At 39.9% G+C, this 15,721-nt stretch overlaps 1 protein-coding gene across 2 annotated transcripts; it reads right to left on the bottom strand.

Moving 5' to 3' along the window:
• Positions 1-4,873: 4,873 nt before the first annotated feature.
• Positions 4,874-9,209, bottom strand: arl4aa (ADP-ribosylation factor-like 4aa). 2 transcript variants are annotated; one of them, XM_017428644.3, is made up of 2 exons: positions 9,061-9,209; positions 4,874-7,050 (listed from the first exon to the last, which is right to left on the bottom strand). In XM_017428644.3, exon 2 carries the CDS (start codon positions 6,949-6,951, stop codon positions 6,349-6,351), a length of 603 nt encoding a protein of 200 aa, XP_017284133.1. In that variant the 5' UTR covers positions 6,952-7,050; positions 9,061-9,209; the 3' UTR covers positions 4,874-6,348. The 2 variants fall into 2 exon arrangements, with proteins under 2 accessions (XP_017284133.1, XP_017284132.1); XM_017428643.3 differs by lacking the exon at positions 9,061-9,209 and adding an exon at positions 8,466-8,615.
• Positions 9,210-15,721: the final 6,512 nt, after the last annotated feature.

Raw genomic sequence — 15,721 nt, 5'->3', positions numbered from 1 at the left:
GTGCCTCTGGGTTCGAGGTCAATAAGGAGGAGCAAATAAAAGAGTAATTCTCCCATTACCACACCAGCATACTGATTTCTCCTGGTGGAGTTTCAGCTGCCAGCAGTTGGTCTTCCTCAGGTGAGGAGGTAGAGGTGAAGGACAGAGGTCCATGAGTCAACCTGATTCAAGATGGCTGCCACAAGCAATCAACCGTACAGATATATGGTGTGGCAGTAGCTGAGGGTCATCTCCAACACATATTCTGAGCGTTAACAGATTGCATGAGGTCTTCCTTTAAAACTTATATGTATTCTTCAAGGAGTACTACTTGCATTCGAACCAGATGTTAGTTTATCAGATTCTGGTGGAAACTGGAATATGTGCTGTTTACAATTATCCCACTGACAATGCTAACACCAAGGTTTGTTTAATACCAAATTATCAGAAATTAATTTGTTGTCTTAGGAGTTTTGTTTGTTTGGTTGGTTGTTTAAGAAATTCCTCCTCTAATAAGTTATATACATTTACCAAATGTCCTTAATTCATCCGGACACTACAGAGCTTTCAAAACAATGACCAGGTTTGCCACAGATTAAGAAAAAAAAGAAAAGAAAATACTCCATTTTACACCTGTTTTGTTTTTGTGGGATGCTTTTTTCCCCCATAAGACGTGTGTTTTTTGTTACATCGTTCCACTAAAACAAATTTCATTTGAAGAATTTTAAGCGTTTTACCAAAACTTTGTTTCTGGAAGGGAATTCTTCAGTTCCTGTCTGTGACATTACCTCAGGCAGGTTCCTGCTTCAGTTTGCATTAATCAGGGTCTGTATGACGCTGCTTTAAACAATAATCCCAATAAATCACTAAACGGATGTAATTCGGGGTCTGTGAGTATTTGGGTGGCTAATAAAGTGCTGATGCATTAATAACAATTTCTGTTAATGCAGATTTATTTGATTTTATTCACTGATTGGAAGAACAGATTCATAACTTGGAGGAAATTTATATTTTAAAATCATTCACTAACAAATAACCCCCCTCTGAAAGCCACTCCTTGCAGATGTTGGACTTTATTACCCAACATTAGAGGTGGTAGTTTTGTAAAGAATGACTCCAAAGTTTGGAACAACTGTTGAATGCTTTGAATGCTTTCTTTTCTTACAAACAACACCAGAAAAATGTGGCCGGATGTAATTTCAGATGTTAAACAATCCGTTAAGAAAATCATCTGCCAACACTTAATCCATGTAGCAATTAAAAGAACAAGTTTTCTTAATATTTAAATATAAACTGAAGCTTTTGTTCCAAACCTGACAGGGAAATAAAAAATCTGAACCTGAGTTACTTCCTTTGACTTTGGCAGAGTTTTCTGTCTGCGTCTCTCCCTGCAGGCGAAGGATTAATAAAACCAGCTTCTCCTCTCTGCACTGAAGGAACAGGAGTACACTTCTTTACCTCCCCCCCTCTCTCTCCCCTTGCAGGTGGCCCCGTTCTCTCTGAGCGGAGCTGCTGAAGGAATTCACATGGAAATAGGCCACTGGCTCTCAACAGACTGAATCCCATCATCACCGGAACCTTGCATAAGAATCAAGCTCCAAGTGTGCATTTATATTGCAGTGGTTCCTCTTTATGTACAAGATGGGATGGATCGTAAAACTCTGCAGATTAAGAGGACAGAACCCCCCCTTCCTTCCCCCTCCTGGAGACAGGTTTAAGGGAAAGTACAGTGAGAGGCAGACAGAACTGTGTCACAGTCATGCAGAACAAAAACCTTATGGTCTCCGTTTTAAATTGTTTTTTTTTTTTAAAGGCACCTTTTTTTCCTCCCCCATTGTGCCACATGTGTTTATCTTCATCTACAAAAGGAGAATATCCAGTTTCACACATGGTTTTGTCTGTCTTCAGCAGGAGAACGTGTGTGAAAGCTGAGTCATGGTGTACCGCTGGGTTTAGAGACAAAACAGGTTTTTACACACACAGCAGCTAAAACAAAATATGCAACACAGATTTTTCTTTAAATGTTAAAAACTCAGGTTTGTACAACTCCACAAGGACGTTTAAATCAAAAGGATTTAGTCAAAGAATGCAAACAGCCTGTAATAGAAAATAATAGTTACGTATCACTGCATGACATTTTAAATACCATTTTTTGAAAATGACACAAACTAACATGATTTCTCATAAAAATTAAAAAATAGCATCAAAAGCTTTCTAAAGTCAGAAACTTACAGGAGACCTGAACCGTTCTGACAGACTGATAAGTAAGTTTTTTTCCAAGTGGTTTGAGGGTGTGACCATGTTGAGTAACACCCGAGATATCGTAAATTCACTTCTGAGAAACCCTCCTGGAGCCAGCGGCCCCTCCCGCCTCGTAACGCTGTAGAAATGCGTTTTTTTCAGAGGGGAACATGTTGTTCAACGTTTCACTCAGTCGGGCCTCGGGGCTTTTCCTCACAACAGCTGAGCTGACGCAACTCCTGAACAGAAACAGGGAGAAGTGGGAAATCTTAGATAAACAACTCCAAACCTGACCATGAAGACGTAACAGAGTGCTGGTTTGAGTTTTTATGCCCCAAAGCAGCTGAGGTTAACAGATTAACGCCACGTGGTTTTCCTTTACTCCAATAAACATTTCCCTGAAGACTTCAGAAGGACAAGAGGGGATAAAAGACGGAATATAGAACAAGGTTGTTTAATAAACAGGATCAGAGATTATTTATTATCCCCCGCCACAGAAGTCAAAGGCAGTGATAATGTTTCTGCTGGTCTGAAACAAATCATTGGATGAATCTACAACTGCTTAACTTTTACAGCCAATCTGATTCGAGAACCCAGAATAGGCTGTAACTCAGTCAGTTTTACAGATATTCAGCTAATATTTGGTGTGGTAGTAGTTGAGAGTCATTCACAGCACATACTCTGAGTGAGATCTCCTGTTATGGCTCATAATTTTATTATCAAGGTGTAAAACTCCAACATGAAAGGCAGCGGGCGATATGCATTCCCTTTATAAGTTCTACGCCTTTAATTTAATAAAATAAATATATGAAGCTTATTATAGGCCACAATAAACCTGTCAGCAAAACAAAACTGAAGAGAATGAAAGTGCTTCCTTACACTGACTCCCTGCTGAGAGCTTCAGCAGGAGAAGTAATGACCCTAAAGTAATTGGCGTACAAAGCGGGACGGGACGCATAAAGAGCTGATGTGGCGAACAGAGAGGAAAGCAGAATCAGGAAAAGTGCCAGGACGCCTCTGCCCCGAAGCTTCCTTCCTCGGCAGTCGAGGTCGGAAGAGGCACCTGGGATTCGAAAGACAACAACTTGATTCTTAAACATCTGACAAAACGAGGCATTCTGGGAACCTGAGGCATGTGATCACAACACTGCTCCATCATTTCCTGTCGGATTTCTGCTGCCGAGAAAGAAAATATTTTGTGGATGTTAATGAAACTCTCAGACAATAATCGCTGGATGGACATCTACAACCAATTAACATTTGGAGTCAGTCCAATAAAAGATGGCCGCCACAAACACGAAAATGGCTAAAACTCAATTTTACAGATACTGAGCTAAAACCTGGTGGGTTGAGCTGACTATCACCCCCAACATGTACTTCAAGAACTACAAATTACTCAATATATTTGCTTAAAACTTCAGTAATTAATGTTTGCATCAACCCTAGCTGTCTGTCAGGAAAATATCTCATTAACTACTGAAGACATTTTAATGAAAGTTTCAGAAAGTATTCATTAACTGCATCCCTGCAACTGACTGACCTTTGGAGTCAACACAACTCAAGATGGCTGCCACAGCCAACACAAAAATGGCTATAACTCAAGATACTGAGCTAAAATTTGGTGTGGTAGTAGCTAAGAGTCATCCTTACCAGATTCTCTGAGCTCTAAAACATCTCGCCATATTGCATGAGATTGTTAACAACATCATTTGGCTGCAACTCCATCAGTTCTAAACAAAAATCAATTGAAAAATCTTTAAAAAGTGTCACATAAATGGAAATGCATCCAACTAATCGATGGGATAGTCCTGAAATCACACAAATGTGGAAACATCTAGACAAAAACCATGTAACGTTCTATTTTTAGATATGATAACCCCACTGAGACGCAGCCGCGGATAATAAAGGCCTAAATTCCGACGTTTAATTGGATCAGATAGTTTTACAGCGAGGTAATTTGCAAACTACCCCCTTTGCATGGCAGAGTTATTTCAGGAAGCCAGCTGCTCCATCAGACAGCTGGGTTGGTTTGTTTCAAAGGAACGAGAGAACAAGTGTTCAACTCGAACCCGTCGCAGTCCTGCCCCGGCTTGTTGCTCTGCCTTTGGCCTCCAGACTGAACTGACGACACTTTGTAGCCCCGAGGGCAAACCGGCAAACCGCCTCTTTGCCTTTTAGAAGCCAACAACAAACATGTTTTAACTCCGCTCACAGGAGGTCGAACCTTTGATACGTGTGATATTCCACACAAACTCACAGCGGTGGGTGTGATCTTTGCCCACCAGCAGCACGTCGCGTACGTGGTGAAAAAGTCCAACAAGGCGTGTTGTAACTTTCCTGCGGTCATTAAAATAGACCCTCAGGTTTTGGGTGTGCTCATCTGTTGACATAATTACTGTGCAAGCTGCATAAAATGAAACCAAAAGCCAATTTGTAAAGTAAAAATTAAAGGTTAGGCTGACTGAGCATCCATTTTGTGTGTTTTTTTTTTTGAGAGACTCGTTGCAGAACTCCTCCTTGGAAACTGGTTTAGCTGCTTGTTAAAAGAAGTTCTCACCCACTGCTCGCTTTAATATTTCATCTCTCAGACAACGCCAACCAAGGTCTCGAAGCCCCGGCTCGATGTGAATTTAAAAATTCAAGCACTGTCAGAATTGTTCTAAACATACTTTATTTAGCAAAACATAATGATTTCTTGTCTAATGTCAACAAGGCCAGTGTGAAAAACTACTGTACATCAGCATTTGTTATATTTTGTCCAAACCTATCTGTAAATCAAAACACAATATGATCAGTTTTAAATCTGTAAACTCCATAAAAAGAGGTGATCTAAAGTGCTTCAGAAAAAAAGGATACAAGACAGCAGGCAAACGGATACTGCAATAATGCATAATACTTTTTTTTTTTTTCACAAAAAAAAGTCCAGTGTGAAAAATTGTACAAGTTATAACAACATTTGAAATAATTAAACACTATTGCCTCTCAGGTGCAATGTTATTTAATTCATTTTTTCCCCATATAACCCTTCAACTACTCAAAGCCTTAAATTATTTTTGGTAAAATAGTTTAAAACAGCTGTTTGAAATCACTTTAGCATCCTTTAAACAACTTCTGTCGCCCTTCCAGACCCCAACCCCTCGGTGCTGTTAAAGGTACTCACTGCAGCTCATAAAGAACGTAGGAAAGCTTCTCCTGAAATATATCCAACGGCTCCAGTAGTTTTCCAGATATATTAGTAAGAAATTCTGAAATGTGGGTACGCGCTCGATGTAAACAAAGCAGGATTCGCCGGAAACCACGAGGAGGCTCGAGTCGTGTGACTGACCTCCACTGTGGAGGTAAACAAACATGGCGGAATCGGACAAGAAGACGAATCGAGTCAGACAACGGTCAGAAATAAATAAACATCGGGGAACAAGAAGAGCAACGTAGCGCCATGAAGACGGGTCAGCAGAACTTCCAAACCGGTACGAGGTACCAGGAAAGGATTTTAACGAAGCAGAGACGTCTTCTGCTGCTCATCCATTTTCATTTCCTTCCATTTTTACCAGTTCAGTGGTTCAACATGGAGGAGGATGCACAAACTGTCAGTAAAACTGACTTCTCCTTTTAAAAAACAACCCGGCTGGTCACAACCAGGTGCCAATGTAAAAAAAAAGGAAAAAGACAGGTCCACAATCAACGTAAACAAAGCAGTTTTATCTAAACACTTTACTCAACAGATCTGAACGTAAATACATACCAACGCATCGAAATTCTCTGACTTTTTCACCCCAAAAGTGGTAGTCGGCAGCCATTCGCATTTTTTTTTAATTTAAAGACAGATTTTCTTAATTTATGATTTTTTTTTACCAGTTTTCATGACTTGCAGTGAGTACCTTTAATCCTTCTTTCTAATCAATCATCTGTGCACGTGTCTGAAACCTTCACCTCTTCTTCCTGTGTTCCTTTATGTTCACTTCCTGATCAACAGCGCTGACGTACAACCATGACTGGGAACCTTAAAGCTCAGTTTTGGACTGATAAAACTCAGCACAGTGAATAGAAACCTGCAGTAGAACCTTAAATCCACCCAGGCAACACATTTTCCTTCACATAAAAAACATACAATCTCGTCCCATCGTAGGCTTATCTCTTCTTCTTCTGCTGTCGGAGCATCTTTCTCCTTTTCAGGACCAGGTCGTAAAGTTTGTCCAGGCCCTCGTTGAGTCCGTCGCCTATGATGGCGCAGGACGGTTGGAGGTGCCAGGGTGTTGCAGGACCCAGTTCTTTCAGCGCCAGCAGTTTCTCAATTTCATCTAGTCCCAGGCAGTGCCTCAAGTCCTGCTTGTTGGCCACCACCAGCACCGGCACCCCCTGGTTCTCAGAGGTCTTGGTGATCTTATGCAGCTCCGTCTTGGCCTCCTCCATGCGCTCCGCGTCGACGGAGTCCACCACGAATATGATTCCGTCCGTGCAGCGCGTGTACGACTTCCACAAGGGACGGAGCTTCTCCTGACCGCCGACGTCCCAGAAGTGGAACGTAACAGTCCTGTTGTCGCCCAGGCTCACTTTGACCTTCTCCGAGTTGAAGCCTTTGGTGGGCACGGTGTTCACAAACTCATTGAACTGGAGCCGGTACAACACCGTCGTCTTCCCGGCAGAATCCAGTCCAAGAATAGCAATGTGAAAGGTCTGAAAGAACGACATCCTGGAAGAAAAACTTTGTTGTTCAGACAATCCATTCCCCATCTTCCCACATGGGAAGGAACAGGTGATTAAAGAGGGTTTAAGGCAGGTGACCAGGTAAATTCCTCAGAGGTGCTTTTAGTCCGAAACGACAGCAGCAACCTGAAAACATAAAATGTGTTATTCTGGTGAGGGACAACAGCAACTCAATTAGGCCAAAAAACAACAACTGTGTAAACAAACGACATTTCACATTAATTCTTTCTGTTAAAAAACAGACGTATAATGGCAGCTGCGGCTGTGGAGACTAGTTTACGACTCAAAATCTAAACAAACACGTAGATTTTCTGTTGGAGTCCGACTAAATTCAGGCTGTTTGAAACCCAGCGAGATGTGTGACGCATTCAGAACGGCCAGTTTTACGAAGTCAAAGTCTATTTTTGTGTCAATGGCTGGAATAACTGCATTCTTGGCCGCGCACATCATTTGTTGTCCACCTCCGCCCACGTCAGCTGCCTCGGCCTGCTTTGTATCCACCTTGGCAGCCACCCCCACGTTTGACTGATTCGACTGGACTACGCTTTTAAAATAAAGACAGGCAGAACTGGTTTTCAGACCTGGACATCTGCCTCGGATGTTTCCTGTCAGAGGAGACGGGTTCGAGGCGGGTTGGAGACGCCTGCGACGACTCTGTGACTATTCTGAGAGAAAATTCAACGCCTCTGCAACCGAGGCGAGGACGCTGAAAACCCACCGTGAACGTTACAGGACGTTCCTCGCAAACGCCATTCACCGACGACAAGATGAGCCGTCAGACTTAGAAATATAAACATCTAATGTCACCAAAAAAAAGACAAAAAAACCCAAAACAAAATATCAGATATGAATTCATTTACTGCAATCTTAAAGAGCTAACCAATAACAGAGCAGTACCTAAAATAAACAAAAAATAATAACAAAAAAACTCTACAATAGAGGACCAACAATCACTATAAGAAAAATATTATATTTGTAATATTCTTCTTCTTATAGTGATTGTAAAGACATCAAACCATTAATATAAACTAGACAAAGTAAGCCAAAAACCCCTTTTTTTTACAGTCAGAAAGACACTATTTCTTTGTATTTCTATTGACTATAATGACCATAAACAGGGCGTTTTATGGTTAACAGGTGCTAACATAAGAATATCAATGTCACCTATGTAATAAATATGTCAAATTATAATGTAGTTTTTAAAGGTAAATGGAAAACATTTCAGCTGAACTCGACCTATCAGGGTTAATCTTGGAGCCATATTCACTGTGGAATGACTGCTTGGTTTGATTTTCCTAATTTAATGCCAGTAAAAGGAATAAGGAGTTTATAAAGGCCTTACTTTGGTCAATTTAATGTTCAAGTTCAATCAAACGTCGTTAAAGGTCGACTAATCGTTTGACACGTTAATGTAATTTCAAGTTAATGCTATGTATTAGTAACTGTGTAGCAGTAATTATTCTCTTTACGATGAATTTACAAAATAATTCACTGAGCAGGTAAATAAACGTGTTTCCTCCCTGTATAAATCCCTCACCTACCGGTCTGAATGTTCCGGAGAGAAAAGAGTGAACCCGATCCTCGTCTCTTCTAGCTTCCACACGATCTGAAACCCAGCTCACGGTGTACTTCCTCTTCTTTTCACAGCAACGAGGGCGGAAAAAAAAAAAAAAAAAAAAAACCTTCAGGAGAACCCTCCCTGCCTGTTCTCTGCGTCCCGTGTGGATCTACCGCTGATGACACCGCCGCTGCGTGAGCCCAGTCCGCCTGGAACGACGCCCACACCGACAACTAACGGCGGATGTGATTGGTCCGCGCGCTCCACTCTCTGTCCGCTGATTGGCTAAGACGGCTGCCACTCACGCGTCTGCCCGGGAGTCAAGATCACCTGTTGCCCAGAATGCCTGTCACACCATGTTCCGCTAAACACCTACGGTTCGTAAGTTTTAGCTTTTCAAATGGAACAACAAGGTATTCTTTACGTTTAACATACCCTTCTCTGTAAAACACGACCAGAAAAGCAACTTTAGCGCTTAGTACCCGTATCACACAACGCATACAGGGCCGAATGCTAACAGATAAGTTAAGCTAGCAGCCGCGCGTGACAGACGTTAGTGTCTGTTTTATTTTACCTACCGTTGATTCCGCTCGAAAACACCGTCGGTTTCATCCAGCCTCGCCGTGTGTGTGTGTGTGAGGACACAGATAGGAAGAGTGCAAACTCATTGGGTGTGTGTTCGCAGAAACAGCGCCGCCCCATTCATCCGCATGTTTTTGTTTAAAACGATTGGTGGGACAGCGGCGGGAACAGCGCCACCCTCCGCGGGTGGGCCGGCCGGGCTCGGGCGGAGGACACAACAAACACACCAACTGGCCCTCAGCCACCGGCTTACATAACCTGCCTCCGTGTCTGCGCTTTAATTCACCACAGATTGTTTATTTTTACACAGTGATCATAAAAAAAAGGCTTCATGTTGTCCTAGCTGTTCTTCATATGGATTCATAAAGAATGCGTCTTTTTTAATATTAAAACGAACTTAATTGTTAGCAAAATGTCTCATGAGCCATTGGACGAATTTTTATGAAACTTGCAAAAAGTAATAAAAACAGCTGATTAACCTTTGGATCATTCCTATTCAAGATGGCCACCACAGCCAACAAACCTTAAATAACATCTAAATGGCTGTAATTCAGTTAATTATACATGTAATGAGCTTTTAATTGGTGAGATAGTAGCTGAGACTGATCCTGAACACATGTACTGAGCTCAGACAGGTTATTTGGAGTCAAGCATCTCTGTCTGTTAGCGAAATATCTCATGAGCCTTTTGATGGATTTAAATGAAACCTTTAGGCAATAATCATTGAATTATTATCTAAAACTAGTTTATTTTTGGACCTAACCCAATCCAAGATGTCCGCCACAGCCAACAAACCTTTAAAAACATCCAAATAGCTGTGATTCAGTTAATTTTACATGTAATAAGATATTAATTGGTGAGGTAGTAGCTGAGAGTGATCCTGAACACATACACTGAGCTCAGACAGGTTACTGAGGATGTTTGTTTACAAATTTGCCATTAACTATTTGGAGTCAAGCATGTCTTTTAGCGAAATATCTCATGAGCCTTTTGATGAATTTAAATGAAACCTTTAGGCAATAATCATTGAATTATTATCTAAAACTAGTTTATTTTTGGACCCAACCCAATTCAAGATGTCCGCCACAGCCAACTCACCTTAAAAACACAGAAGTGGCGTTAATTCAGTCAGTTTTGCAGCTGTTGTGCTAAAATTTGGTACCTGGGAATCATTATGACACCGAGACATTCCTGAAAACTTTATGATTTACTGTTTGGGTCAGCTCTGTTTTTCTGTTAGCAAAATATCTGACGAACCATTGAAGGAATTTAATGAGGTTTTTAGAAAGTAATCACTGGATGTACATCTACAGCTGATTAACCTTTGAAGTCAGTCCAATTCAAGATGGCCGCCGCTGGTAATCAACATTTCACAGCACATAAATGGCTTTAACTGAGTCACTGAGCTGAGAGTCGTTCACAACACGTCCTCTGAGAGTGCACAGGATGTTAGTTTTAAGGTTTGACGAATAAAGCTTCAACTTTGTTGTTTTTAACATAAAATAATCAGAATAAAAGGCTGAGCCTTTAATCTTTACTCGAATTAAAGTGATAATAAAAACAAAAACCCATCATAGCTTCCCGTAGCTTTACGTAGAAACTGACGTTCCTTTCGTTTTATATTTAGTCCCCCAGTCCTGCACAGAGTCACACATTCGTGCAGCTATTTCAGACATGCTTCAGACATGTGCAGGCTGCTCGAGTTTATAATTCTTTGTGTCGAGAATGAGGACCAGCTGAACGCTCACATCCGTTTCACTTCACGGGGCTCTTTCAGCTGGTTTCAGAAATATACAAACAGCACAGGAGACTGAAGTGTAAAATAATTCAGTGACACGCAGATTAACACAAATCTTTCACTGGATAATAAAGATTTTATTTATATTTTACTTCTACTAGAAAGACACACTATGTCAAGTTTAGAAGTCATGCATTTAAGTGCTTTATTGCACTGTTTTGTTTTGTTTTTCAAAATAATAACCATTTATTTTAAAAATGCCACCAGCCAGTTAATAAACACGAGTTAAAGTAAAAAAAAAATAGTCATGACAGTTTATAAAAAGGGAAAAATGTACAAAACTTTGCTTCCATCCTCCGTATCATCAATCAGTAAAAAGGCTGATATGTTACAGATATTAATCAATCAAACAGTCTCAGTAAGAATCAAACCTGATGCCTCGTTTTACTGACTGATCCACCGGATAAATGAGGGAAATTTACCTTTCTTAATTGTTTGTTTCGTTTTGTTTTTAGCCAGCTTTTTGACACTTTTAGCTTGTAGTGAACTGTTTGCTACCTTCAGCTTCTAGCAGCCATTTTGCTACTTTTAGCTAGCATTTTGCTTCCTTTCAGCTTTCAGCCGTCGTTCTGCTTCTTTAAGGTTTAACATCAGAGTTTCAGCTCATTCAGCCCTCAGCATTCACAGCAAGTTTGCATTTTTCTCGTTCATGTTTGTATTTAAGGATTTTTCCAGACTAACAGTGAAACTACGAACAGAAACGTTAAAATTCATTCAGTGATTCAGGTTTATTTACTGATGCGAACCAAACCCACACCATAAAACATCTCTAAGCCCTTCAGTAGCTTCAGAAATAATGCTCATCTGCAATACTTGTCCTTGGAAGAGCTTTTATAAGAAGTTAAATACAAAATATCTTTATAGAGGTGTTACCATTAAGCCTACATCTTTTCAAACCTTTAATTAAAGATCTAAAAGTGTTTCTGGTGTCGCAGCAACGCTCCGCTTTCAGCTGCTTCGTTTGCAGATCACCTAAAACTGACAGAAATGATGGGTTTATTTCTCCATACAGTCCAGGAACGCTCTGTACGCTCCTTTGTATTATCAGTACTAAAACAGAGGAAAGTTTACCTTTTAAAGATCAGCTTACACAAAGGATTTAAATATTATTCTAATAAATACTTATTAAATGTCAAGCACTGAAAATATCAACACACTTCTGTATTTTCTGTATAACAGGAACAATACTGACTGTTTTTAGGTCATTACTGTTCCTGTATCAAAATCAGGCTCTACTCTAAATATTATAATTAGTTCAGGTTTAATAACATCATGTGCAGAAGTTTATGTTTTATGAGGTTATAACTTCCTGTATTTGGTGTCCTCAGCTTCAGTCAAAGGATGTAAAATGGAAACGTTTATTCTGACTGTAAAAGGATGAGTTTTAAATCCCATCATGGCTCTGGAGGTTTATAGGTGTCCAACTGTCCAACTGTGTCCTGGTGTCCGTTTTAGACCCCGGCAGGCTGCACCAGAAACAGAAATATGACTTAAATGATGTGTATGCTCACAGAATGAGGCTGAAATAAAGTTGAATATTTGTACTCACATGTGTGTGAGTACTTTAATACTTTAGTTTAGAATTTCGGTTCTGATTCTGCCAGGTTCTTTCTCATATTCAGATGTAGGATCTGGAAAATCTTCATCAAACTGAGGAGAATTTAATTTAATATGTTTAGTCTTTATCGCCACCTTGTGTTCAAACCAATTATTACAACCTGTATAACCCTGCAGTCTGGAGATAAATGAATAGATGATTCAAAAACAATTGAATGTTGTAACAATAAATAAACATTAATCTGTTTTAATAGGGCTAATAAACACAATAAAATAAATGTATTGAATGTTTATAATGGTAATAAATAGACACATTGAACTCATTTCATTAAATTTCATTAAACTCCTTTAAATAATTGAATAAGCTGAATGTTCATCATGTCAATAAATGAACTCGTTAAATTTTAATTTTACTGAAATAATTGAATAGTCGTTTTGTTTTGATGCGGTAGATTTCTCCCAGCTATGATCTGTATGCAGCATCGTTTAGAAGAGGTAATAAAGATGTTTCTGTGTTTGCAGACGCTCTCCAGTCTGAGGTTCTGAGGTTTGGGATTCTTCCACGGACCAGGAGGATCCGTTCAGTTCTGACCCCAGATCAGCAGCGGGGTTAAGGTGATGTGATGAACTGGAGCATCTTTCCTCCTAGGACCCAGAAGCACAATGAAAATCCCAGTTTTCATTGTTTCATTGGGTTGAAGTTCATTTGAATTAGTCTTTTTTGTTTGTTTGTTTGTTTTGTAAAGAAAAATTAGGAGGTTTGATCTCCCTGGTGTCGTTTGGAGTCTCGGTTTGTGGCAGCTTAAAACATTTGCTTCTTGTTCAGGAGAGATCGTGACATTTGGGCTGATTCTAAAGCCATAATTTCAACTCTTACCTCGAGTTTCAACGAATTAAATCGCTTAAAAGTGCTGCTTGGTTAGGAGTGTCTTTAGTTTTCTTTAGAGAAACAATCAGGTTTCCTTTGAATACATCAAACCACCTGAAAAATGCTTAACTGATGTGAAACTGAAGTAGTTTTTGCACATATTTTTATGGACATACTCTGGGACATACTTTTATTTAGAATAAAGTCTCATCAGATCAAACGAGGGCAAAGTTTGTCTAAAGTTCACTGTTTTTATCAAAGCAGAAGATGCTTTATAAGTAAAATTATTTTGTGCAGTACGTAGAATATTCCCTTTTTTTAGGACATTTTCCTTGACTTTCATTCAACACGTCAGTGAGTTACACATGCTTGTTTATAAAGTGGTTAGACTTGTTATTAGTTTAATTCTAAAGGCAACATTTTCAGTGACCTGATTCTTTTTCTATCATTTGTGTAATATGTTTGATTGTCCACCAGATGGCAGCAGACATGACAGTCCTGCAGCTGGGAGCTGTCGGCTAAGGAAGCACAAACTAACAAAGTGCTTCTTCTGTTTTATTATTTTTACTTATCAATTTCATCAATTATCAGGAGGACCAGAGACTCTTTGTTTTCTTTGTTTGTTTCTCTAAATGACTTACAAAGTTCAAGCTGAAAGTCGACAAACCCTGTCACAAAAGAGTGAATAACTCTGGGGCGTTGGCCAAATAGTAATTTTATTGTAAAAGTACAGGTCTGAACTTGAAATGTTATAAACTGTCCACAGCTGATAGTCTGCCTTTAAGAGGCAGGTCCAGACTTGGTTTGCAGAGATGATGGATCCTCCAGATTTGTTTCTGCTAAACGAGAAGAAGAGCTGTTTACTGTCAGACGGTTACATAAAACCTTTTACTGAGGTCCACAGCAGCATCCTGAAACCTTATTTCTAAACGCATGTAAAGGTTTGACGTTGATTAGATGTTAGTTTGATTACCTTAAACTGGTTTTCTGTCAGAGAGCTTCAGTTTGCAGCTACGACTGAAGGCTGGATGTCAGTTAAAGGAAAATTGTAGAAATAGTTTAGATTGTTTACTTAAATGTGACAGCTTTGCTTAACTTTTGGGTTTGTTTTCTCACAGCCTAACTTGGGCTGTAATCCTCGGTCTCCGTCCCTGTGAAGGACCAAATGTGTTCAGAGAGGTGATGGCAGGAGCAAACAGGAGCATCAGATGTCAGAGTTGTGACTCGGAGGAGGGTAACGGTAAACAGAGGAGACCTGATGGTGTAAAGTGTTTGTGCCCGTTTGGACAGCTGACACAAAGGAGCAAAGACAACAGGAAACCTGAAGGGCCCCTGAAAAAGCAGGAGCCGCCACCTTCCGAGGCTCCTCTTGACCTCTGACCCTTCGGATGTGTGTCGGAAACCTCCCGCTCTCGTCTTCGGTGACGTTTATGGCACTGTGGTTCGAAAGGAAACACTTCCAGGAGCCAGAGATTCTCACGCCAGTCCTGATTACGTGAAAGCTGCCTCAGCGTTCCGACACTTTTCCTGTTTGTTGTGTTTGTTTGTCTTTTACAATCAAACTTCTTCTGAATGCTTTGTCCTGTTTGAGCCTTTTTGTAAATCATGCAGGAGATATCTGCTTTTCTAACTTTTAGATTTTTCAAAATATTTAACTTACAAATACTTTCTTCGTAGAAATACTCAGAGATCTTTTTAACTTCTTCAAAAACAAACAAAGCACACTTTCTCTACTTTTGTCTTCTTATGCTGCTTTTAGAGTTTTAGCTACCGTTCGGCTGCTTCAGGTTTTCCCAGAGAAGAAACATGTGAAACACATGTTCTGCACATGTTTCTTGTGTGATTTGGGAATATTTTACACGTTCATGTGATCACAAGTCATCCCATGTTTCACCACATGTGAAGAACATGTTAAACCCGTGGTTTTTCCATAGCTATCTTCCTTAATACTTTTAGCTTTTAGCTACAGTTGGAATTCATTTTAGCTAATATTTTGCTGATTTTAGCTCTAGCATCTGTTGTGCTACTTTTAGCTTCACTTTAGCAACTTTTAACTCCTATTTTGTTACTTTTATCTATGGTTTTGCTCATTTCAGCATCTGTTTTGCTTGTTTTGCTGGCTTTACCTGCAACAACTCAGTTTTAGCTTCAGATTTCACCTTCATATTCTCAGAAAATGCTCATTTTTCTAGTTGAATTTTTATTTTCTGTGCACAGAAGCAACATTCATGATGACGAAGTGTGTGAACTAAGGTTGTGTGTCTGCTGGAGGAAACTGAAGCGGAGTATCTGAGGGTCAGCTGAAGAAAATACTGGTTGCATTTTTATGAATTCTTCATGTTCCTTTTCAAAATGTTTATACGTGTCAGGACCTCCATCTGTTTCCACTCCTGTTTGAGCTCTGGGACTGAAGTCAGATCGGACTCTTTCCTTT

This window comes from Kryptolebias marmoratus, linkage group LG16 (genome assembly GCF_001649575.2).
Source record: "Kryptolebias marmoratus isolate JLee-2015 linkage group LG16, ASM164957v2, whole genome shotgun sequence".
Lineage (NCBI taxonomy): Eukaryota > Metazoa > Chordata > Actinopteri > Cyprinodontiformes > Rivulidae > Kryptolebias > Kryptolebias marmoratus.
Note: the sequence above shows the minus strand (reverse complement) of the source record. Positions and strands in the feature narration are given on the sequence as shown.